The sequence below is a fragment of the Capricornis sumatraensis genome, chromosome X, assembly GCF_032405125.1.
Source record: "Capricornis sumatraensis isolate serow.1 chromosome X, serow.2, whole genome shotgun sequence".
Lineage (NCBI taxonomy): Eukaryota > Metazoa > Chordata > Mammalia > Artiodactyla > Bovidae > Capricornis > Capricornis sumatraensis.
The window spans coordinates 93,631,625-93,658,677 of NC_091092.1; the positions used below are offsets into that span (position 1 = coordinate 93,631,625).

The window sequence follows — 27,053 nt, forward strand, 5'->3', positions numbered from 1 at the left end:
CTCAAGCGGCCTAACACCAATGCTGAGCTCTTAGCTATCACACCATACCACCTCATTCTTTGATATTTTAATAATTATCTCCAGGCAGTCTAAGCAGTTATTTGGATCTCAGTTCTCCAGCTGAGTTTCCCACTGTTGGAGGAATAGATAGTTTTTCCTCTCATGTCCAACACACTTCCAGAATATCCCATCACAAATACACATTCACTGTGCATATGGAGCTATCTTCCATATGGTGTGCTTTCTATTCTTGCATCTCTGTGCTACAGTAGCAATATATAGTACACAATAATTAGAAGCCCTTAGGCTGTGGAATTAGATTGGGGTTTGTATCTCAGCTCTATTAGCTGTGTTATCTTGGATAGATCATTTAAACACTCTGAGCTACAGTTTTTTCATCTATATAACAGGAATAATGATGGTATCAACCCACAGAGTTTTGATGATTGAAATTATATATATATATATATATATATGCATACACACACTTATTTCAGAGTGCCTCACAAAGTAAAGAAATGTTATAATTAGCTCAGTATCTCCTAGCTCCTAGTATAGAGCCAACTAGGGAATAGGTGCTCAATGAGTATTTGGTGAAACAATAACAAATCAGAAAATAACTTCATTATTGCTAACTGGTGGTTCACTTAACACATTAGTAGCTTTCTCCATGTAAATCCTTCTTCAGTATCATTGCTTTCAATTCTGTAATCTGTATCAAGAGATTAGTCCAGGTCCTTCGCTTTTAGTTACTAACATGTTATTGTCATTTTTACAGATAAGGCAGCTGAAGTCCAGTGAGATCATGAATCTCCCAAGGTCACATAGCAACTTGATAGCAGAGTGTAGGACTAGAAGCTACACTCACGATTTTTTGTAAAGGAACTGCTATTTATTGACACCATGCCATATGCCAGGTTTCATGCTAGATTCTTTCCTTTAGGAAAGAAAAACCATAGATTTTCAGAATGGCCTCCAGAAATTTAGAAAGTTAAATTTACCAGAAACCCCCACCCCAATTCAATGAGTATTCTTGTTTTCTAGAAATCTATTCAACATTCACTCAGCAAATGCCTATTGATCACCTTCTGTTTATCACACAGTAAGAAAAGTATTGAAAGTTACACCACACTAGATTAACATACACAGTATTTGGTGGCTATGACAAAAGCCTTCATAGTACATATTTTTTTTCTTTCCTTCTTTATTTATATAGTTGTTTCATTTTTGTTTTTTTTTTAAGATTTAATTTTTGTTGAGGTAACATTGGTTTTTACCATCATATAGATTTCATGTGTACAACATTGTATTTCTGCTTCTGTATACCCTACAGCATGCTCACAACCCAAAATATAGTTTCTATCCATACAGTTTACCCTTTTTATCCTTTCCACCCACCTCCTGCCCCTTTCCTTCCAATAACCACTACTCTGTTTTCTATATCTATATGTTTGTTTTTTTAGTTTGATCTGTAAATTTACTATTTTTTATATGATGAGTAAGATCATATGGTATTTGTCCATCTGACTTATTTCATTTAAAATAATATCCTTAAGATCCATCCATGTTGTTGCATATGTCAAGTTTTCATCTTTTTTATGGGTGAATAGTAGTCCATTGTATATAGATATGACATCTTTGTTATCCATTCATCTGTTGATCGACACTTAGGTGGTTTCCATATCTTATCTATTACATATAATGCCACAGTGAACATAGGGGTGCATGTATCTTTTCAAGTTAGTGTTTTCATATTCTTTGAATAAATATCCAGAAGTGGGATAGCTGGTAGTTGTAGTCTTGATTTTTTGAGGACTCTCCATATTTCTTCCTTTATCATGAGAATCCACAATAAAGGACAGAAACAGTAAGGACCTAACAGAAGGAGAAGAAAAGAAGAAGAGGTGGCAAGAATACAAAGAAGTGTAAAAGAAAGATCTTGAGAGCCCCTTGGAAAGCAAGGAGATCAAGCCAGTCATTCCTAAAGGAAATCAACCTGAATATTCATTGAAGAGACTGATGCTGAAGCTGAAGCTGCAATACTTTGGCCACCTGATACAAAGAGTCAATTCACTGAAAAGGCCTTGATGCTGGGAAAGATGGTTAGATAGCATCACCAACTCAACGGACATGAATTTGAGCAAACTCCAGGAGATAGTGGAGGACAGAGAAGCTTCTTGTGCTACAGTGCATGGAATTGCAAAGAGTCTGACACAACTTGGCAACTGAACAACCGCAACAACTTATTTCTTCCATACTGGCTGCACCAATTTACATTCCCACAAAGAGCTTATAAAGGTTCCCCTTTTCCCACTTGTTATTTATCCACTTGTTATTCCTGCTTTTTTGTTAATAGCCAATGTAACAGGCCTTAGATGATTATTGTAGTTTACATTTACATTTCCCTAGTAATCAGTGACATTGAACATCTTTTCATGCTCCTGTTAACCATTTGCCTACCTTTGGAAAAATGTCTATTCAGCTGCTGTGCCCATTTTTAAATTAGATTGTTTTGTTGTTGTTGATGATGAGTTTCTATGAATTCTTTATATATTTTGGATATTAGCACCTTATCAGATATATGATTTGAATGTCTTTTCCCATTCAGTAGGTTGTCTGTTCTGTTGTTGGTTTCTTTTGCTGTGGAGAAGCTTTTTAGTTTGTTGTAGTTCCATTTGTTTATTTTTATTTCTGTCTCCCTTGCCTATGGAGACATATCTAGAAAGATATTGCTAAGACTGATGTCAAATACCATACTGCCTAAGTTTTCTTCTAGGAGTTTTATGGTTTTAAATACTGTATTGAAGTCTTTAAACCATTTTCCATTTTCAGTTAATTTTTCTGTATGGTATGAGATTAGTCTAGTTTCATTTCATTTCGGTATGGTATGAGAGTGGTCTAGTTTCTTTCTTTTTTTTTTTTTTGGATGTTGCTCTTCATTTTTTCCAACACCATTTATTGAAGAGACTATACTTTGTCCATTACATATTCTTTCCTTCTTCGCCATAAATTAGTTTCTGTATATGCATAGATTTCTAGACTCTCAGTTCTGCTCCTCGATCTGTATCTATTTTTCTGCTAATACCATGCAGTTTTGATTACTGTGGCTTTGTAGTATTTTGAAAAGAGGGAGTGTTATAGCTCCAGCTTTGTTCTTTTATTCAGAATTACTTTCACTATTTGTGTCTTTTGTAATTCCATACAAATTTTAGGATTATTTCTTCTATTTCTATAAAAATGTTCTTGGAATTTTAATAAGGATTATATTCATTTTGTATATTGCTTTGCATTATAGAGACATTTTAACAATATTCTTCTAATCCAAGAGCACACAATATCTTCCCATTTATTTGTTTCTTCAGTTCTTTTTTATCAGCGATTTATAGATTTCAATGTATAGTTCTTTTACCTCCTTGGTTAAATTTACTTCTAGATATCTTATTCTTTTTGTCATAGTTATAAGTGGGATTGTTTACTTAATCTCTCTATCTCAGTATTAGTGTATAGAAACACAACAGGTTTTCGTATATTGATTTTGTATCCTTCAACTTTACTGTGTTTGTTTATTTATTTATTTTTTTGGTGGAGACTTTAGGATTTTATACAAAATCATGTCATCTACAAATCAGTTTTGCTTCTTCCTTTCCAATTTGGATATCTTTCATGTCCTTTTCTTGCCTAATTGCTCTGGCTAGGATTTCCAATACTATGTTGATGGTGGGCATTCTTGTCTTGTTCCAGATTTTAGAAAAAGCTTTCAATTTTTCACCAATGAGTATGATGTTAGCTGTGGGTTTATCATATACAGCCTTTATTATGTTAAGGTACATTCCTTTTATACCTACTTTATTGAGTTTTATCATAAATGTATGTTGAATTTTGTCAAATGCTTTCTCTGCAGTTACTGAAGTAATCATATGATTTTTATGCTTCATTTTATTAATGTAGTATATCATATGGATTGATTTGCAGGTGTTGAAACATCCATGTATCCCTAGAGTAAATCCCACTGATCATGGTGCATGATCCTTTTAATGTATTATATTTGGTTTGCTGTTATTTTGTTGACGATTTTTGCATCTATGTGCATCAGAGATACTGGTTTGTAATTTTCCTTTTGTGTGTGTTGGCTTTGTCTGATTTGGTATTAGGGTGATATTGGCTTCATAAAATGAGTTAGGAAGTGTTCCTTTCTCTTCAATTTATTAGAGTAGTTTGAGAAGGGTAGTTATTAAATCTTCCTTGAATGTTTGGTGGAATTCATCTGAAGCCATCTTGTTCTGGGCTTTTGTTTTTTGGTAGTTTTTTGATTACTGTTTCAACCTCTGTGCTAGTGGTCAGCCTGTTCGAATTGTCTATTTCTTCATGGTTCAGTCTTTGAAGGTTTTATGATTCTAAGATTTTGTCCATTTTTTTCTAGGTTGCCCAATTTGTTGGAATATTCTCTTACAATCCTTTGTACTTCTATGGTATCTTTTGTTATTCTCATCCTTTGTATTTTTATGTTATCTTTTGTTTCTGATTTTTTAATATGGGTCTTACTTTATAACTCATCCAGCTGTTCTGTATCTTTTCATGTAAATTCAGTTCACTTACATTTTGGGTGATTATTGATGGATGAGGACTTAGTACTGCCATTTTGTCTTTTGTTTTCTACTTGCTCTATATTTTTATTGTTTATTTTCCTTGTGTTTATGTCTGCCATTTTTGGTTGGTAGTTTTCTGATATTTTCCTCTGTTTCCTCTTTTTGTATGTTTTGTGTCTCCATTTTAGATTAATGTCTTCCAGTTACCATGAAGTGTTTATCAAATATCACATAGATAAGTAGTCCTTGTTCTGTTAATAGCATCTTATTTTCATTTAACTACATGGTTTCCCTCTTCTTCTTTTGTGTTTTTGTTGTCTCAAACTTCCCCTTTTTATATTGTGAGTTTGTTACCAAATTAAAGTAGCTATAGTTTTGTTTTGTTTTTTGCTCTTTTTTTTTTTTTGCATTTTCTCCCCTTTTAACCTTTATGCTATAATAAAGCATTTTAAAACCTGTTCTGACAGTTGAAATTTTCTGATTCTGTCACCTTCTCATGCTCATGCTGAGTTGTGTCCAACTCTTTATAACCTTTTGGACTGTAGCCCTCCAGGCTCCTCTGTCCATGAGATTTTTTAGGCAAAAATCCTGGAGTGAGTTGCCATTTCCTTTTTCAGGGGATCTTCCTGACCCGCAGATCAAACCCACGTCTTCTGCATTGCAAGTGGATTCTTTACCACTGAGCCATTGAGGAAACACATTTATCACTTTATTTATGCCAAGTTTTGTGTACTTTTGTCTTTTTGTTTCTGGTATAAGAACTCTGTTCAGCATCTCTTGTAAGGCAGCTCTAGTATTGATAAACTCCCTCAACTTTTGTAAACTCTGCTCCCTTCTCCCTCTGGGATGTCCACTATCCTAATGTTGCCCTACCTAAAAGAGTCAGATAGCTCTTATAGAATTTCCTCATTGTTTTGCATCTTAGATTTCTGTCTTCATACTTGCTAATTCTCTCTTTCATATGGTCTGCTTTATTTCCAGTGCTTTTTAATGCATTCTTCATCTCATTTATTATGAGTTTTCAGCTCCAGAATTTTAGTTCTTTCTTAAAGTTTCAATCTTTTTGGTAAAGCATTTCTGTTTATTAGTTTTATTCCTAAGCTCATTGGAGTGCCTTTCTGAGTTTTTGTGGCTTGTTGAGTTTTATCATGATAGCTATTTTAAATTCTCTATCAGATCACATTATTCTTTGACTTTATGTTTGATTTCTGGAGAATTGCCATTTTCTTTTTGTGGTGTAATGTTACTGTAGTTCTTCCTGATGCTTCTTCTGACAGAGCATGTGATATGGAACAAGTTAGAAATTAGAGGTCTTTTCTTTTTCCATAGGTGGCACTTCAGTGTAAGTTTTTGGTTTCTCTTATCTGAGCTATCTCTGTCAGAAGTGTGCCCCCTGCTCTTGTGCTCATTATCACTTCTTGTATTTTCAGATTCATTGGCACCTTGCTTCTGCCTATTTAACTGGCAGAAGCTTCTTGGTGTACCTGAATGGTGGTTCTTCCCTTGCTTCCAGTATCCTCTGAGTCATAGGCTCTGCCACTGCAGGGGGAAGGGGTAGGGGGAGCCAAGTTCATACCAGTACCTCTTCCCTATCTGGTTTTCTAAGGTTCATAGGCTCTGCTGCTACTGGGGAAGAACAGGGAGCTGGAGACTTAGGAACCTCAGTGGCTGGAGACACAGTGCCCCAGCCCCCATTCCCACTACTTGTGGTCATAGGTGTCACTCCAGCCAGGAGGCTGGAGTTGTGTGCACTGCCTACCCTGCTGCTGCCAGGTTATATGGGTCTGTGGGCTTAGCTGCCCTGATTAGAGAGTCAGAAATGCAGGTAATGCTTTTACTGTTCCTTAGGTTCTGCCTCCTTTATCTATTCCAGTCCATCCACCTTTAGAGGTGTGGGTGTGTGGAATTCTCTAGCTTTGCTGAGTTGTAAATGTTTTACTGGTCGTAGGTTAAAGGGGAGAGACAAAGGTAGCTTTTCGTTCTACCATGTTGTTGATACTATTCCTTGATTTTTGTTGTTGTTGTTGTTGTTGTTGTTCAGGACAAAACACTACTGTTTTCTCCTATTAGCTGGTAATTGAAAATTTCTTGGAAAGCTGCATATAGCCTAAGAAGCAAAGAGAAAAATCTACTAAAATATTAACTTGGAGCCATTTTCATATAGTTTAGAATATTTGACTAGTTATTCATGTAAATATTCATTGAACAGCTACTCTGTGGTAGTTGTTCTGTGCTAAGCTCTGTGCTAAAAGCTGGGAAACCATGTCAAATAGTAATGGCCATAGTTCTTGCTTTCATGGAGCCTGCTGTCTAGGGAATTGAATGCCATTAATCACTGCAGATAGTGATTGCAGCCATGAAATTAAAAGACGCTTACTCCTTGGAAGAAAAGTTATGGCCAACCTAGATAGCATATTCAAAAGCAGAGACATTACTTTGCTGACTGAGGTCCATCTAGTCAAGGCTATGGTTTTTCCAGTGGTCATGTATGGATGTGAGAGTTGGACTGTGAAGAAGGCTGAGCACTGAAAAATTGATGTTTTTGAACTGTGGTGTTGGAAAAGATTCTTGAGAGTCCCTTGGACTGCAAGGAGATCCAACCAGTCCGTTCTGAAGGAGATCAGCCCTGGGATTTCTTTGGAAGGAATGATGCTAAAGCTGAAACTCCAGTACTTTGGCCACCTCATGTGAAGAGTTGACTCATCGGAAAAGACTGATGCTGGGAGGGATTGGAGGCAGGAGGAGAAGGGGACGACAGAGGATGAGATGGTTGGATGGCATCACTGACTCGATGGATGTGAGTCTGAGTGAACTCTGGGAGTTGGTGGTGGATAGCGAGGCCTGGTGTGCTGTGATTCATGGGGTTGCAAAGAGTCAGACATGACTGAGCGACTGAACTGAACTGAATTAAGAACTCACACAAATATGTGTAATATCACACTTGTGGTGAGTGTTACAAATAAGACCAATGTGTTGGTATAAGGGTCTGTGGTGACTGGATTTGTCCAAGTCAGTGAGGGCAGGGATGGTTTCTGTGAGGAAGTATGGATTATACTGAAATCCAATGGAAAAAGTAGCCATTAATTAGATGTAAAAGTATGAAACACGTGAGACAGAGTGAACAGCATGGTGGATAGACCATGGGCCTCTAGAACTATCAGAAGGTCCAATATATTTGGAACGCAAGGAGGGGGGCAAAATGTGGTGCAAGGTGTGGCCTAATAAGTAAGAAAGTGAGCCCATCCTGATTTATTATTATCATTTGCCTTTTAATTTGAAATGTTAGCATTATCTTTCACATTGATTAAGCCAACAAAAATAGATCATAAATAGGGGTGATTAAGTGACATTTGCTTACTACCTAGATTTTCTTTTACCTCCTAGACAGGACACCTTCATGGAAAATTATTTTACTAGCCAACGAGACAACATATTCCGAAATGTGGAGGTTTTGATTTATGTCTTTGATGTGGAAAGCCGCGAAATGGAAAAGGACATGCACTATTACCAATCATGCCTGGAGGCCATTCTGCAGAATTCTCCAGATGCCAAAATCTTTTGCTTGTTGCACAAAATGGATCTGGTACAGGAGGATCAACGGGACCTGGTAAGTAGAAAGGGTGATGCACCAAATGATTGATGTACTTTGTAAACTTCTTTTGTAGAGATATAGGGAAATTTGTACCATTCATTTTTAGGGAAAAAAAAAAAATCTCAGTATAGGCTTTCAAAATAAAATTGACATCTGTTTTTAAAAACACTTACAAACAAACTTTCTCTCGTAAGGGAAAGATAATGTTCATTTAGCAAATAATGTTCAAATTTAGGAAAGGATCCTAACCACGTGATATCACTAAGCAGCTTTATATATTTTTAAAATATATTTGCTGCCCTTGTTTTACTGTCCTTCAGAACAGACAGTTATTCTCAAGGCTAGAAGACCTACCAGCGTTGAGATGAAGAAAGGTCACAACTGTCTCTAGATTGACCTAGGAAACTGGTGTGCACCAATTCAAATGCCAATTACACAGTGTTAGGCACAATTCCAAGACCTCATAATTGCACTGATATGGTATATTTATCTTCTTTTCTACCATGGGAATTAGTACACAAATATTAAACCAGAAAAGACATGGTAGAAAGGGCAAACTCCTAGGTAGCTATGAAACCCAGGACTGGAAAGTCACAAATACAGTCCAGCATTAGTTTGCTCTATATAAAATGAGAAGATTGGATTTTAAAGTCTAAGTTGAAAGAGAAGATTCTCTATTTCCAAGAGTAAATAAAGTTGAGGAAAGCAGTTTCAAAATATACTGGTGATACAGAAGAATACAGTTCCTCTTTGGGTTGGAACCTAGGAGTCTAAGGATCCCCTTTAGCTTAAGAATTTTTTTGATAATAACTGTGGTCAAGAATACTTTTTTCCATAATTAGTTATATGATTGCCTTCAGTGTTCCGGTATTTGCGTATGTTTTGTTGTTTCTGGGTTAACTTCCAGGCTTTTAGAAACAAATTGACAGTTCAGTATTTGACTCTGTAAAGGACTTTGGAGTGTCTATCCTTTCTAATTCCTTTTCCCTCTCACTAAGTATTAATTTTTTCTTAATTCCGCTGAAAATTCTGTATGTAGCTTGGCCTTGAGATTTTGAGGGTTTATTAGTTTAGAGTTTTCTGTTTTGTTTCCCTGGCCCAATTTACCACAGAAAATCCTAGAGCATTCCAATGGATTTTTTAAGTACTTATAAATTTTAGTGATCAACTTAATATTTTCTAAATGCATATGCAAATATCCCCAAAGATACATTAATGTTCTTTGTGGGATTTTAAGCTTAATTAACAGAAGTATACTCTTTCATTAAAGATTCAAACTTGGAAGTTTTAGAGTAAAATGGCTAGGGTGTTCTGTGAATAGCAATTTCAAGCAAAATAAAGTGTTTCCTTATATGTGTATTACGCAGGTTCCTCAGAGAAAGAGAACAAATAAGAAGTATTTGAGAATAAGAGAGAGATTGAATTAATTTTAAGGAATTGACTCATATGATTGCAGAGGTTGGCAAGTCTGATATCTACAGGCAGGCTGATAACCCAGGAAAGAGTCAGTGTTGAAGCTTGGGTCAGAAGGCAGTCTGGAAGGCAGAATTCCCTCTTCTTGGGAAATGGGAGTCTTTTTCTCTTAAGGCCTTCAACCAATTATATAAAGCCTACTCATATTATGGAGGGGGCTCTCCTTTACTGAAAGTCTATTGATTTAAATATTAATCTCATCAAAAATATCTTCATACCAACATCTAAATTGGTGTTTAACCAAATGTTTGGATCCTATGGCCTAGTCAAATTGGTAATATAAAATTATCCATCACAGTGTTGAACATACACTCATGCAAGCTCTGGAAAATATCTGTGTATCTGTTTATATTTGTATAAATAGATGTTTTTCCATGTGCATATGGGTGTGTGTGTGTGTGTGTATATATATATATGTGTGTGTGTGTAATGAGTTGTTATATCTATGTAGCCAAATAAATACAGCCTGTACAGAAATAATATGTATGAATGTATGCCTGTGTGTATGAGAGAGAAACATATCTATACAAGTTTAAGTATTTTGATTTATAAAATCTTGATATTGGTATGGATATCTTAAAAGTAACCCAGATTGGGTGATTTGGAATGTTAGATATACTTTATTAAGATTTCTCTATATGGTGAATTTTATTTTCCAACATAGTACTCTCAGTGAGTACTCAGAATAAGCGGCACAGTCCTGAAGAATTCTAGTAGCTGTTGCACTTTTTAGACCTGACCTGAAATCATCTCTGCCATCCTAGTCTGTAAAGCAAGGTACACATTTAAAAATTCCTCTGGTGGAAAATGAAATATCTCTGTTTAAAATATTTTGAAATATTACACCTCAGATTTTGCAGTGAGAGAAGAGAGCTGTTATATGCTGATCAGTATATTGGTATTTTTACTTCAGATTTTTAAAGAGCGAGAAGAAGATCTGAGGCGTTTGTCTCGCCCATTGGAATGCTCTTGCTTCCGAACATCTATCTGGGATGAAACTCTCTATAAGGTGTGTATGTTTCCCTGAGTTTAAAGAGCATGAAAAAAAGCTAGAAAGGTATTATCAGAACTAAAAGATTTTAGACTCTTTCATAGCAATCTAGATGTGTTGAGCTAAAAGAAGAAATTATCTACAATACATTGAAAAATATCCAACTTAACCTTAAGAGATTTTGGTTTTGATTTTAGGTTGGGTCGACGTACCTACCAGATCACACTGAATTAGCCCAGTTTGGTCCTGATTAATTTGATGCAGATCTTCATGACAGTAGAGGTTTCACTGGCCATCATCCATTTTGACCTGTTTTGGTCTCAATGCTGATTGGAACTGTATCTAATATTCAGGTACCTCTACAGGATATAAGCTAGTCTGTCTAAGTTTGGATGGCAATAGAAGAACAGTATTTAGGGGAGAAATTGGAAAGGGAGTCTTAGAATGAGACGTGTTATTGCAAGAATATGATAGCTGCAACTTTCGTGCAAAATTAAAGACTAGCATTCTTTCAACCAAAGAAATTGTACCTATTGCTGGAATGGATACCACACTGCTTATAAAGGTTACAATAATAGCTGTGTTATGGATAAAGTTGAAATTACCTCATTGGCACATAGGCTCCTTATCCTGCTTTCTCCCTTTCTCCCAGTGATTTAGTGATTTGAAAGACTGGCTTCTTTTGGGTCTTCTGTGGTCAGACCTTTCCTTCAGACTGTTTCTGGTATTCATTGACAAGTCTGGGTAGGAAAGCATCCTTTTCAGTGACTCATAGCTACAGCCTCAGTATCAACTGCTTCTGACAAGTATCTTCAACCAAAAACACAGAAACCTGATTTGCCAAGGAGAAAAACAGTTGGACTTTAAAACATAACCACTGATTTATTTTTTAACTAATTAATTTTTCCCAATATTATGTTGACCCAGCCTCACTCTAATAACAGATCATTTTGAGATACCTGTCTAGGAAATACTGTTCTAGATTAATTTGGGCCGAATTTCTCTCAAAGCCTTATTCCCATAGAACAGGTAACCGTGAATAAGGATGGACATGACGCACTGATAAGAACCAACTGCGGTGTGAAGGATGGCAATACATAACACGACCAAAGACAATTGGCTAATCACAACACTGCTGTGAGTGACAATGTCTCTGCTGTGGTTAGCTTTGGTGCCTTCTCCAAGGTAAATTCAGCAGTGACATTAACACCGACCTGGGAACTTGGAACCTGAACCCCCATGCCTAAGTAATAAAACTAATTGGAACAGAAACATGGCTCTTACATCTCTTACATAAATGTTACATAGAGCTGACATAAATTTTTTATATTTATTAAGTTTTATCCTACAAGCACTCATTGCATATCTGCTTGATACTGTTGGACACACAAATAACTAAGACCAGGTTCCTGTGCTCTAGTAGGGGAGAGAAGATGATACACCCTACCAGACAAATTGGAATGAAATTGAAAGGAATAATATAATGAAAATTCAAATAAAAGAGCCTTAAGAAAATAGAGGGAGGGTGTGATTAATTTAAATTCCTATTATAGTCATACTCCTCTGGATGAAATCAGTTTTAGGCAAACACACGTGGACCATTTTTAATTTGATTAGATCAATAATTTATACAGCTGACAATAAGCCTTTTCAAATAAAGCCACTATTTTCTCTTGTAATTTCTCTTGTATGTTATCCCATTGAGGGGAGGGGCCATTTTTCTATGTGGCTCTGGTATTTACACTGAATTGATTATTGGATGTATGTAAATATTAGGTTCTGATCTTAAGAGCAGTCTACACTATTGGTCTTATCTATTTGAATGACTAGATTATAAGTTCTTTGGCCCAGTAAATCAGAGTTTTCAGCTTTCCCTAAGGCAATATGATTGAATTAAAGTATTTGTTGATTTTTAACTATCAGTGGAAAGAAGCATTTCATAAGTGTTTGAAACTTTTAAAAATCTAACTGAACAACAAAAATAAAATATTAGTTTCATTTTCTCATTTCATTTGTGTTATATTTGTTACTAGAATTTGTTGAGGACTCAATTATCACTATATTTTCCTGCCTATATATTATAGTATACTTCCACCAGGGAAGCCCATAGTATACTTACTCATTTGCAAAGATCTGGGCCTGTTTACCAGTTAGTAATATTGCACTGTGCTTCTGTTCTGTTAGGCTTGGTCCAGCATTGTTTATCAGCTGATCCCCAATGTCCAGCAGCTGGAAATGAACCTAAGGAATTTTGCTGAAATTATCGAGGCTGATGAAGTACTTCTCTTTGAGAGAGCCACTTTTCTGGTAAGAACTTTCTGCTGTGCAGATGTATTTCACACTCACCTTCTGTTCAGCAATGGAGAATATGTTGCACTTTCAGAAAGATGCGTTTTCTTTGTCATTACTTCAGCATACATAGCTTTATTTATGAAGTAGTATTGTCAGCAAGTAACGTGAAAGAAGTTCTTTTGTGTGTTGGTCTTTAGTAATTAGTAGCACTTAGACATTTGCAGGTATTTGTTACTATAGAATTTATTTTGTTAATAATTGTCCATTTGTCTTAAATAATTCCTATTTCCCATTGACTTCTATTATGAAATGATGGGTATTTTCCTTTGAGAAAACTTGCATCACACCCCTTTTTCCAAAATAGTTTAAAACTTAACATGGAAGAGATGTAATGGTCAACTCAGTGACATAGATAAGAGTTCAGATGGTGAGGTGAAAGGGCAAAGAGGTATGTTGGCATTATTTTTTTTATAAATTCAACTTAATAATATCTCGTACTATGTATATGGCTGTGATGGAGTATGAAAAAACCAATATTATATTTATAAGTAAAATGTTTAATAACAGTAATGAAAACTCATTTGACATGTCACAAAAACTGCATAAGTAATTGCTGATCAGCTGCATAAATATAACCCTAAGAATAGCTCACAGTAAATTTGTTTCTGAGCTCTACCAAAGCTTGGTGATTTTAGATACATCTTTTTTTACATATACATGAATCTATTCTTTTTTTTTTCAAGTTATTTTCTCATTTAGGTTATTACAGAATATTGAGCAGAGTTCCCTGTGCTATATAGTAGGTCCCCATTGGCCATCTATTCTAAAATATAGCAGCATCTATGTGTCAATCCCAGACTCCCAATCTATCCCTACACCCACCTGTCCACCCTGGCAATCACATGTTCCTTCTCTAAGTCTGTGAGTCTGTTTCTATCTTGCAAACAAGTTCGTCTGTATCATTTCTTTCAGATTCCATATATGAATGATATCATATGATATTTATCTTTCTCTTTCTGGCTTCGCTTATTCACTTAATATGATAATCTCTAGGTCAGTCCATGTTGCTGAAAATGACATTATTTCATTCTTTTTTATGGCTGAGTAATATTCAGTTACTCAACTGTGAAGAAAGCTGATAGCGTATTCGAAAGTAGAGACATTACTTTGCCAACAAATGTCTGTCTAGTCAAGGCTATGGTTTTTCCAGTGGTCATGTATGGATGTGAGAGTTGGACTGTAAAGAAAGCTGAGCCCCGAAGAACTGATGCTTTTGAACTGTGGTGTTGGAGAAGACTCTTGAGAGTCCCTTGTACTGCAAGGAGATCAGTCCTGGGTGTTCATTGGAAGGACTGATGCTAAAGCTGAAACTCCAGTGCTTTGGCCACCTCATGAGAAGAGTTGACTCATTGGAAAAGACCCTAATGCTGGGAGGGATTGGGGGCAGGAGGAGAAAGGGACAACAGAGAATGAGATGGCTGGATGGCATCACTGACTCGATGGACATGAGTTTGAGTAAACTCTGGGAGTTGGTGACGAACAGGGAGGCCTGGTGTGCTGTGATTCATGGGGTCGCAAAGAGTAGGACATGACTGAACGACTAAAATGAACTGAACCGAATATTCAATTATATTTATATACCACATCTTTATCCATTCACTGTCAGTGAACATTTAGGCTGTTTCCATGTCTTAGCTTTTGTGAATAGTGCTCCTGTGAACATAGGGATGCATGTATATTTTTGAATTATACTTTTATCGAGATACATGCCAAGGAGTGGTATTGCTGGATCATATGACAACCATGCTTTAGTTTTTTAAAGAACCTCCATACTGTTTTCCATAGTGGCTGTACCAACTTAAATTCTCACCAACAGTGTAGGAGAGTTCCCTTTTCTCCACACCCTCTTCAGCATTTATTGTTTGTAGATTTTTTTCATGATGGCCATTCTGACTGGTTTGAGGTGACATCGTGTTTATAGTTTTTATTTGCATTTCTCTAATAATTAGTCATGTTGAGCATTTTTTCATGTGCCTCTTGGCCATCTGTATGTCTTTGGAGAAATATCTATTTAGGTCTTCTGCCCGTTTTTTGAGTGTGTTGTTTGTTTTGTTTGATATTGAGAACTACATGAGCTGTTTGTAAGCCTGGAGATTAATTCATTGTCAGCTGCATAGTTTACAAATATTTTCTCCCATTTTGTGAGTTATCTTTTTGCTTTCTTTACGGTTTCCTTTACTGTGCAAGGCTTTTCAGTTTAATTAAATCCCATTTGTTTGTGTTTAATATCTATTAGTCTAGGAGATGGATTGAAAAAGATATTGATGCAATTTATGTCAGAGTGTTTTGCCTATGTTTTCCTCTCAAGAGTCTTATACTGTCCAGTCTAACATTTAGGTCATTAATCCGTTTTGAGTTTTTGTGTGTATGATGATAAAGAATGTTCTAATTTAATTTTTAAAATGTAGCTCTCTGGTTTTTCCAGAACCATTTGTTGAAGAGATTGTCTTTTCTTCATTATATAGTCTTGCCTCCTTTGTTGTAGATTAACTGGTCATAGGTTGTGGATTTACATCTGGGCTTTCTAGTCTATTCCATTAATCTATATGTCTATTTTCATGCCAGTGCCATACTGTTTCATTTACTGTAGCTTTGTAGTATAGTCTGAAGTCAAGGAGCGTGATTCCTCCAGCTCTGCTTTTCTTATTCAAGATTGCTTTGGATAGTCAGGGAATTTTGTTTCTCCATACAAATTTTAAGATTTTTTTGTTCTGGTTCTATAAAAAATACCATTGGTAATTTGATAGGGATTGTGTTTAATTTGTAGATTGCCTTGGGTAATATAGTAATTGTGACAATATTCATTTTCCAATCCAAGAACATGGTATATCTTTCTATCTGTTTGTGTCATGTTTGATTTCTTTCATCTGTGTCTTTGTTTTTTGCTACTCAGTAAAAACTTGCTATTCAGGACAGTAAGATGAGGAAAAGTGAGGTTCTGGCAGTCTGGAAGAAGTTTCTTTATGACACAGAGAAAAGAAAATTGAGATGAGTCTACTATGCTGTAGATTCCCTAAATGCTTTTGTGTTCTATTTCAGTCCTATGGAAACTGAAAAAGTTAGGGCTTTGAGTAGTTCTAGTTAGTGTTGTCAACCTCCATTTCTCCCAGTTCACAATGGCTCATCTTTTCCATAGGGGATGAAATCAAATAAACTCCCAGCTTGAAAGAATATTTGTTGAGGAGTTTTGCTTCTGTGTTCATCAGTGTAACTGGCATGTAATTTTCTTTTTTTGTGATATCTTTGTCTAGTTTTGATATCAGGGTGATGGTGGCCTTGTAGGATGAGTTTAGAAGTATTCTACTCTCTGTGTGTTTTTGGAAGAGTTTGAGAGTGATAGGTATCAGCTCTTCTCTAAATGTTTGATATAAATCACCTGTGAAACCATCCAGTCCTGGACTTCTGTTTGTAGGAAGATTTTTAATCATAATTTTAATTTCATTACTTGTGATCGGTCTGTTTATATTTTCTATTTCTTCTTAGTTCAATCCTGGAAGGTTGTACTGAAACATGTCCATTTCTTCCAGATTTTCTATTTTATTGGCATATATTTGCTTGTAGTCATCTCTTACAATCCTTTTTATTTCTGTGGTATCAGCTCTATGTAACTTTTCCATTTTCATTTCTAATTTTATTTGAATCCTCTTCTCTTTTTTTTCATGATGAGTCTGGCTAATGGTTTATCAAATTTATTTATCTTTTCAAAGGTCCAGCTCTAGTTTCATTGATCTTTTCTATTATTTTCTTCATCTCTATTTCATTTACTTCTGTTCTATCTTTATGATTTCTTTCCTTCTATTAAACTTTGGGTTTTATTCTTCTTCTCTAGTTGCTTTAAGGTTAAGTTGTTTATTTCAGATTTTTCTTGTTTCCTAGATAAGATTATATTGCTATAAGCTTCCCTCTTAAAACTGCTTTTGTTGTGTCCCATAGGTTTTGAATCATCATGCTTTCATTTTCATTTATCTCTAGGTGTTTTTTATTTCCTCTTTGATTTCTTCAGTGATCCATTGGTTGTTTAGTAGCGTATTATTTAGCTTCCATGTATTTGTGTTTTTTAGTTTTCTTTTCTTGTAATCGATTTCTAACCTCATAGTGTTGTGTGGGAAAAGATGCTTGATATGACTTCAATTTTATTAAATTTACCTGGTGGGGCTCACTTTGTGATCCAGTATGTGATCATTTCTGGAGAATGTTCCATGTGCACTTGGGAAGAATGTATATTCTGCTGCTTTTGGATGGAAAGCTCTATAAATACCAGTTAAGTTCATCTGGTCTAATGTGTCATTTCAGGCCTGCATTTCCTTATTGATTTTTCTGTCTGGATGATCAAAATTGTGGTGTTAAAAGTCCCCTAATATTTTTGTGTTACTGTCACTCTCTTTTTTTTAAATTAAATTTAATTTTTTAAATATAAATTTATTTTAATTGGAGGTTAATTACTTTACAATATTGTATTGGTTTTGACATATAGTATTTGCCTTATATATTAAGGTGCCCCTATGTTGGGTGCATATATTTTTACAATTGTTATGTCTTCTTCTTGGAGTGACCCCTTGATCATTTTGTAGTGTTCTCCTTTGTGTATTATAACAGTTTATTTTAAAGTCTATTTTGTCTGATATGAGTATTGCTATTCCAGCTTTCTTTTGATTTCAATTGCATGGAATATATTTTTCCACCCCCTTACTGTTAGTCTCTTTGTGTCCGTAGATCTGAAGTGGGTCTCTTGTAAACAACATATATATGATAGACACATATTTTAATCTGAGTTTGGTTCCCCTTTTATAAAATAGAGATAATATCTATATCATAATTTTTATGTGGTTTAAAATAGGACAGTTCAGTTCAGTTCAGTTCAGTCGCTCCATCGTGTCCAACTCTTTGCAACCCCATGAATCGCAGCATGCCAGGCCTCCCTGTCCATCACCAACTCCTGGAGTTCACTCAGATTCACGTCCATCGAGTCCGTGATGCCATCCAGCCATCTCATCCTCTGTCGTCCCCTTCTCCTCCTGCCCCCAATCCCTCCCAGCATCAGAGTCTTTTCCAATGAGTCAACTCTTCACATGAGGTTGCCAAGTACTGGAGTTTCAGCTTTAGCATCATTCCTTCCAAAGAAATCCCAGGGCTGATCTCCTTCAGAATGGACTGGTTGGATCTCCTTGCAGTCCAAGGGACTCTCAAGAGTCTTTTCCAACACCACAGTTCAAAAGCATCAATTCTTCGGCGCTCAGCCTTCTTCACAGTCCAACTCTCACATCCATACATGACCACAGGAAAAGCCATAGCCTTGACTAGACGGACCTTAGTCGGCAAAGTAATGTCTCTGCTTTTGAATATGCTATCATGATAACATTAAATCCTAGTACAAAGTTTAGCATATAGCTGACAAACTGTCAAACATTGGATTCTTTTCTTATTACAGCCAACAGAGTGCAGAGAATGCAGGTGCAGTTTTTCCTCTTAAATTTGTAGAAATATTGTTTTTAATGGCAGCATACATACTTGGCAGTCGTTCTTCTTGCTAACTGGTACAGCTGAGGCAACAAGACCTAATCAGTGTCTTCTGCTTCATCCCATAGGCAGGGGTTACTTGCTGGGAAGTTCATTATCCTGAGTCCTGTCTTTCCCACTAGTGTGAATAGCAGTAAGCAAGTGAGCTTTTGTCTGTCTTGATACACATGGCATGATGGAATCCTGCTTAGTGGTATTTTCCTGCCACATCTACCACATATGATCATAGGGGTTAATTTAATATGAACTCTGTTTTTCAGCAATAACAAGTAGCTTTTGGTTTCTCTTGAGGACTGTGTTTAGATACTTTGACCATTTTCACTGAGGTGCTTGAAGTCAAGCAACAGGAATCTAGTCCACCATTGGTCTAGGAATTATGTTTTTGAAATTTCAGGGAATTGCCCTGTGAATTTTCTTCTGGCAAATGACTCAGTTTTGCTTCCTACTAGAAACTTAACATCAGCCTGTGGGGAATACTTTTGTGGTTTTATTAATCTGGAAGTGTTAGGGGATGCATTTTCAGCTGGCATTGGTGTCCATCATGAATAGGTTTATTTTTCATTTATGAATAGTACATCCTCAGAGGTTAGAATCAATCAGTTAAGATTTTAAAATATAATACCAAAAATCACTTGGTTATAGCCTTCATTAAAATTAAGTACATTAAGTATACCTCAGGAAGAGCTAAGAATTTTTATTCATTTTTCCTTTTTGATTTGTACTTTTTTTGAATCAACAACTGTTCTGCGAAATATTGAAATAAGATGAATATTTAAAGTAAGTGAGAAAGGCTAGCAGTGAAGCAAAATAGATAATACTTAAATGTTCTAATAAAATTATAACCAAACATTACTGGATGGGTCATCCTTAGGGATGTTGAATTTATGCAAAATGCTGATAGAATATGGGACAGAGCAATAAAGACAGTAAAGCCAGTTGCTAACTACCCTGAAAATCAGGGTGATCAAGAGACTGATGAATGTAATGGCTTGAGGAGTAGTAGAGGGTGATATGACAATGCTGCATGGATTGAAAGGGCATTGTTCTTTTTTGTAGGTGATTTCTCACTATCAGTGTAAAGAACAGCGCGATGCCCACAGATTCGAGAAAATCAGCAACATTATTAAGCAATTTAAGCTGAGCTGCAGGTAAGAGATCTTGTGTGATGTATTCAATATTTATCTCAGGAAAAAATGGTCATATTTGAGAGGTTCAAATACCTTTAGTAGACGCCAGCTCTCTATTCAGCATAGTCCCTCATATTAAAAACAAATTTGGGGCTTTCCTGGTGACTCAGTGGTAAAGAATCTGCCTGCCAATGCAGGAGATGTGGGTTCGATGCCTGATCTGGGAAGATCCCACAGGCCACAAAGCAACTAAACCTATACTCCACAACAAGAGAGGCCACCACAATGAGAAGCCCATGCACTGCAACTAGAGAATAGCCCCCACTCCCCTAACTAGAGAAAAGCCTGTGCAGCAATGAAGACCCAACACAGCCAAAATAAATAAACAAAATTTTAAAGCAAGACAAAAACTCAACTCTAAACTTCTTGACTGAAGTGAAAGACAGTATCCTTTAATGCAAAATCAACTGATGCAGAAGAAGCATATGAAAAATATCTAAGCTGAGTACCCTTTCAAGATGTTTTTTACTATTTGGGAAGAAATAAACAGACGATGTCCAAGAGAGTTTTGAAAAAAAAAAGGAGGGTTACCTTATCAAATACCAAGATTTACTATAAAACTACAATAATAAAAATAGTGTGGTACTGATTTCAGGAATGGTACAAAGAAGAGCATCTAAAAATGTCTGATCATATTGTCTCAGCTTTGTTTAAATCTAGTGTGAATCTTAGCATTGTGAATGTAGGAAGTAGGAATGGCTGAACATTATAATCTAGTAAAGATTTAATAATCAAAATTCTTATTGTGGTAAAACTTTGATACTCAGACAATAGAATAAGTGTAAGTAATCCCTTTAATGCTTTAGCATATTTTGAGACTTTCTGGTATGTTTATACCAACATTTTTAAAGAAGAAATTGCAAATGGCATATAAATATTATTACTCTTTTTGTTTTCAAAGATGGAATTTCAACATAACTAATATTCAAAAGGTATGGTTGTTAATCTCAATGATAGGAAAATTTCAACTGAATAAACTTAAATATTAGAGAAATCTTTGGCAACATGAATCTAGGTCTAAGCCCACTTTTCACTTCACAGTCACTGTCAAGTCCTAATCTGCTTTCTGTCAAGGCCACTTTCCAAGACATGTTAAATTTGGCATTAGAGTTTCCTTGGAAAACAAAGTGAGATTAGTGATTAACTGTCTTAATGAGGTGATGGATGAGATATAATGGTATTCAAATGTTAATATGAAAGATAAGAATGTCTGATATTACTATTATTTTATGTCCTTTACTCACTTTTCCCCTTTCTCCTATAGCAAGCTAGCTGCCTCTTTCCAGAGCATGGAAGTCAGGAACTCTAACTTTGCTGCTTTCATTGACATTTTTACATCCAACACTTATGTGATGGTCGTGATGTCTGATCCATCTATTCGTAAGTTTATACTTAGCTGACATAGATTCAAAGCCACATATTCTTTAAACTAATTGCTTTAAAAGTTGTACATTATTAAAGATACTAAAAACGATTTTATAGTGCACGACCCTGTGAATGTACTTAGTGCCACTGACCTATACATTTAACAATGGTTAAAAGGGTAAATTTCATTTTATGTGTATTTTACCACAATGAAAATAAATTAGTACTAATGGTAAATCAGTTCAGTTCAGTCGCTCAGTCGTGTGCAACTATTTGCAACTGCATGAATTGCAGCAGGCCAGGCCACTCTGTCCATCACCAACTCCCAGAGTTTATTCAAACTCGTGTCCGTCGAGTCGGAGATGCCATCCAGCCATCTCATCCTCTGTTGTCCCCTTCCCTCCTGCCCCCAATGCCTCCCAGCATCAGGGCCTTTTCCAGTGAGTCAAATCTTCTCATGAGGTGGCCAAAGTATTGGAGTTTCAGCTTCAGCATCACTTCTTCTAATGAGCACCCAGGACTGATCTCCTTTAGAATGAACTGGGTTGATCTCCTTGAAGTCCATGGGACTCTCAAGAGTCTTCTCCAACACCACAGTTCAAAAGCATCAATTCTTCGGGCTCAGCTTTCTTCACAGTCCAACTCTCACATCCACACATGACCACAGGAAAAACCATACCCTTGACTAGACAGACTTTAGTCGGCAAAGTAATGTCTCTGCTTTTTAATATGCTGTCTAGGTTGGTCATAACTTTCCTTCCAAGGAGTAGGCATCTTTTAATTTCATGGCCACAATCACCATCTGCAGTGATTTTGAAGCCCCAAAAATAAAGTCTAACACTGTTTCCCCATCTATTTGCCATGTAGTCATGGGACCAGATGCCATGATCTTAGTTTTCTAAATATTGAGCTTTAAGCCAACTTTCTCAACTCTCCTCTTTCACTTTCATCAAGAGGCTTTTTAGTTCCTCTTCACTTTCCGCCATAAGAGTGGTATTATCTGTATATCTGAGGTTATTGATATTTCTCCCAGCAATCTTGATTCCAGCTTGTGCTTCTTCCAGCCCATTTCTCATGATGTACTCTGCATATAAGTTAAATAAGCAGGGTGACAATATACAGCCTTGATGTACTCCTTTTCCTATTTGGAACCAGCCTGTTGTTCCAAGTCCAGTTCTCACTGTTGCTTCCTGACCTGCATATAGGTTTCTCAAAAGGCAGGTCAGGTGGTCTGGTATTCCCATCTCTCTCAGAATTTTCCACAGTTTGTTGTGATCCACATAGTCAAAGGCTTTGGCATAGTCAATAAAGCAGAAATCAATATTTTTCTGGAACTCTTGCTTTTTTGATGATCCAGCGGATGTTGGCAATTTGATCTCTGGTTCCTCTGCCTTTTCTAAAACCAGCTTGAACATCTGGAAGTTCAAAGTTCACGTATTGCTGAAGCCTGGATTGGAGAATTTTGAGCATTACTTTACTAGCATGTGAGATGAGTGCAATTGTGTGGTAGTTTGAGTGTTCTTTGGCATTGCCTTTCTTTGGGATTGGAATGAAAACTGGCCTATTCCAGTCCTGTGGCCACTGCTGAGTTTTCCAAATTTGCTGGCATATTGAGTGCAGCACTTTCACAGCATCCCCTTTCAGGATTTAAAATAGTTCAACTGGAATTCCATCACCTCCACTAGCTTTGTTCGTAGTGATGCTTTCTAAGGCCCACTTGATTTCACATTTTAGGATATCTGGCTCTAGGTGAGTGATCACACCATCGTGATTATCGGGTCATGCAGATCTTTTTTGTACAATTCTTCTGTGTATTCCTGCCACCTCTTCTTGATATCTTCTGCTTCTGTTAGGTCCATACCATTGCTGTCCTTTATCGAGCCCATCTTTGCATGAAATATTCCCTTGGTATCTTTAATTTTCTTGAAGAGATCTAGTCTTTCCCATTCTGTTGTTTTCCTCTATTTCTTGCATTGATCACTGAAGAAGGCTTTCTTATCTCTCCTTGCTATTCTTTGGAACTCTGCATTCAGATGCTTATATCTTTCCTTTGTTCCTTTGCTTTTCACTTCTCTTCTTTTCACAGCTGTTTGTAAGGCCTCCCCAGACAGCCATTTGGCTTTTTTGCATTTCTTTTCCATGGGGATGGTCTTGATCCCTGTCTCCTGTACAGTGTCACGAACCTCCGTCCATGGTTCATCAGGCACTCTATCAGATCTGCTCCCTTAAATCTATTTCTTACTTCCACTGTATAATCATAAGGGATTTGATTTAGATCATACCTGAATGGTCTAGTGGTTTTTCCCACATTCTTCAATTTAAGTCTGAATTTGGCAATAAGGAGTTCATGATCTGAGCCACAGTCAGCTCCCGGTCTTTTTTTTGCTGACTGTTTAGAGCTTCTCCATCTTTGGCTGCAAAGAATGTAATGAATCTGATTTCGGTGTTGACCATCTGGTGATGTCCATGTGTAGAGTCTTCTCTTGTGTTGTTGGGAGAGGGTGTTTGCTATGACCAGTGCGTTCTCTTGGCAAAAGTCTATTAGCCTTTGCCCTGCTTCATTCTGTACTCCAAGGCCAAATTTGCCTGTTATTCCAGGTGTTTCTTGACTTCCTCCTTTTGCATTCCAGTCCGCTATAATGAAAAGGACATCTTTTTTGGGTGTTAATTCTAGAAGGTCTTTTAGGTCTTCATAGAACTGTTCAACTTCAGCTTCTTCAGCATTACTGGTTGGGGCATAGGCTTGATATTGAATGGTTTGCCTTGGAAATGAACAGAGATCATTCTGTCATTTTTGAGATTGCATCCAAGTACTGCATTTCAGACTCTCTTGTTGACCATGATGGCTACTCCATTTCTTCTGAGGGATTCCTGCCCACAGTAGTAGATATAATGGTCATCTGAGTTAAATTCACCCATTCCAGTCCGTTTTAGTTCACTGATTCCTAGAATGTCGACGTTCACTCTTGCCATCTCCTGTTTGACCACTTCCAATTTGCCTTGAATCATGGGCCTAACATTCCATGCAATATTGCTCTCTAACACATCAGACCTTGCTTCTATCACCAGTCACATCCACAACTGGATATTCTTTTTGCTTTGGCTCCATCCCTTCATTCTTTCTGGAGTTATTTCTCCACTGATCTCCAGTAGCATATTGGGCACCTACCAACGTGAGGAGTTCCTCTTTTAGTATGCTATCATTTTGCCTTTTCCTACTGTTCATGGGGTTCTCAAGGTAAGAATACTGAAGTGGTTTGCCACTCCCTTCTCCATTGGACCACATTCTGTCTAATGATAAATAATTTTTTTAGTCAATTTATATTTTGAAGTTTAGAAATGATTTAGACTCTAGGGTATTATATTTTTCTTCATGGGAGCTTCAAAAATCAAATTACTAAATCTGGGGATTTTAAAGAAAACAAACTCAAATGTATGACTTGTGCTCCACATGGAGTATATTTTTAAAGGACTAGTCACTCTAAGCTCTGAACTTTTCCTTGTTGAACCATTTTATATGTCATTGTATATTTCTAAATACTGTACTCCCATATTTTTGTTAGGGGCATAGAGAGAGATATTTGGTGCCTCCATGCCATAATAGCTATATCAATCACAACTGTTAAAATAAAGGTTATCTATCTTAGGGTAATATTAGAATATAGCAGAAGATAATGTTTTACTATTAGCCCCAAACTAAACAAGTTTGAAAATTTATTTTGAAAATATTATGTTTAGAATATAAATAAATCTTTTACTCAGAAAAATTAAACTCTGATTAACTTGGGACATAGGTTCTCTGTGACATAAATTGAGGAATTTGGCTCTCTTTCATTTTTTATTTTTTTTTTTTACTAGTAATATATTCCTTTGGCTCTTTGTACTAACTGTGTTGGATATCTTCCCTACCCCATCCTCAGCTTCTGCAGCTACTCTGATCAATATTCGCAATGCCAGGAAACACTTTGAAAAGCTGGAAAGAGTGGATGGGCCAAAGCAGTGTCTTCTCATGCGCTAAAACATTGCCAAATGCTGTTTCAGAAAAATAAATGGAATACTATTTCTTAATGTTGTATTAGTATATATAGGCTCTGAAATGTTGTGATGCTTATCACTTCTGCATTTCTTCCCTACTCCCCAGTCTTCATGTATAACCTTGAATGCTATTTACTCAAATAGCCTGTAAGAAGTTAGAAGATAAACTGTCTATGAATGTGGTGTGACACAAAAGTAGGTGATATGTAAGTGTTCTGATAACAATGTTCTAATAGTGTAAGTGTTCTAATAACCTGGTTTCAGTTGTTGTGTATGCCGAAGCCTTTTCCAGCATCATCTTATATTCCTCATCAGATAGTAACCTATATGTTTGGAATATTACTGTTTTCTCAGCATGCACTAAAAATATTCCTTAAATGCAGTTATAAATAAAGTTTTGCTATTACAGATTTCAGTAACATTCTTTTCTTTTTTTTTTTTCTTTCCCTTGTTTCTTCAGCTTTTCCCTAAGAAAAAGAAAATGAATTTCAAAGTTAACCTAGGGGAAGAAGACTTGCTGTTTGGGAAATAGTATAAAATAAAGTTGGTTGGGAAGGATGAGCCAAATGATAGCCTTAAAGCTAGGCAGAAGAGTTTTGATATAATATGATAGGAAATGGCAAAGGAATTTTGAAAGAAAGTTAACCTGTGGGCTGACTGATGGCAGCTGGAGAAACAGATAGTAGTCCAGGCCTGAAGTGTGCTGAAAGTCTGTTTCAAGATGCAACTAGAAAAGGAATGAATTAAAAGTTGAGGGGAAATAGATAGTATATATGAGATGTAAGTCTTCTTTCTATGAGGCCCAAGAATGGTTAATTTATATATTCCATAATACCTAATGGGATGTGCTTTCGTTATCCTCATTAAAGTGAAAGAAAGTGAAAGTGAAGTCGCTCAGTTGTGTCCAACTCTTTGCGACCCCATAGACTGTAGCCTATCAGGCTCCTCCATCCATGGGATTTTCCAGGCAAGAGTCCTGGAGTGGATTGCCATTTCCTTCTCCAGGGGATTTTCCCAGCCCAGGAATCGAACCCAGGTCTCCCGCATTGCAGGCAGACGCTTTACCGTCTGAGCCACCAGGGAAGCCCATTATACTCATTAAGTATTATTATAAAACCTCATTCAAGGTGGGACTTTATTTGACTTCATTCCCAAGGAAAAGATGACCCATTGTGAACGGGGAGGAGAGCTTGGCAACACCAACTGCTGCTACTGCTAAGTCGCTTTAGTCGTGTCTGACTCTGTGCGACCCCATAGACGGCAGCCCACCAGGCTCCACCGTCCCTGTGATTCTCCAGGCAAGAATACTGGACTGGGTTGCCATTTCCTTCTCCAATGCATGAAAGTGAAAAGTGAAAGTAAAGTCGCTCAGTCATGTCCTGACTAGAATTACTCAAAGCCGTAACTTTTTCAGTTTGTATAGAACTGAAACAGAACACAAAAGCATTTAGGGAATCTACAGCACAGTAGATTCATCTCAATTTTATTTCATGAAGAAACTTCTTCCAGACAGCCAGAACCTCATCTTTCCTCATCTTATTGTCCCCAGTGGAGATAAATAGAGTTTTTACTGAGTAGCAAAGAACATGCTGTCATTATGTAGATTAAAAATGTAAATTCTTAAAAGAATCTTATGGGATTAATTTTATCAACAGTTGCATTAATCTTCTATAGAAGAAGAGTTTAAGTTTGATGTTCTAGATTATTTGTCCTATTAATATCTAGGAAAATGAAAAGAGCAAGTGAAGAGGGAGTCTGTTCTGTGACTAATGATTTGGCATGTTCTCCTTATCCTTTATCTGGGATGAGATTTGAAGGAAAACACCCAAAAGTGTTTTTTTTTTTTTCTCCTTTGGAAGTAGATATAGGTCTCCCACATTGCAGACATTATTTAACAGCTGAGCTACCAGGGAAGGCCTAGATATAGATATATAGATATTCAATTAGTTGAGCAC

General features: G+C 36.5%; 1 protein-coding gene across 2 annotated transcripts in view; it reads left to right on the forward strand.

Annotated features, from left to right (window-relative positions):
* Positions 1 to 25,266, forward strand: part of RRAGB (Ras related GTP binding B) — a 38,755-nt gene extending 13,489 nt beyond the window's left edge. For both annotated transcript variants that reach the window (XM_068962490.1, XM_068962492.1), the window contains 6 exons: positions 7,971 to 8,193; positions 10,565 to 10,660; positions 12,827 to 12,949; positions 19,568 to 19,659; positions 20,963 to 21,078; positions 24,984 to 25,266. In XM_068962490.1, coding sequence (XP_068818591.1) covers positions 7,971 to 8,193; positions 10,565 to 10,660; positions 12,827 to 12,949; positions 19,568 to 19,659; positions 20,963 to 21,078; positions 24,984 to 25,081 — 748 coding nt within the window. In that variant the 3' untranslated portion in view covers positions 25,082 to 25,266. The remainder of the gene's footprint in view (positions 1 to 7,970; positions 8,194 to 10,564; positions 10,661 to 12,826; positions 12,950 to 19,567; positions 19,660 to 20,962; positions 21,079 to 24,983) is intronic.
* The last annotated feature ends 1,787 nt before the right edge of the window (positions 25,267 to 27,053 follow it).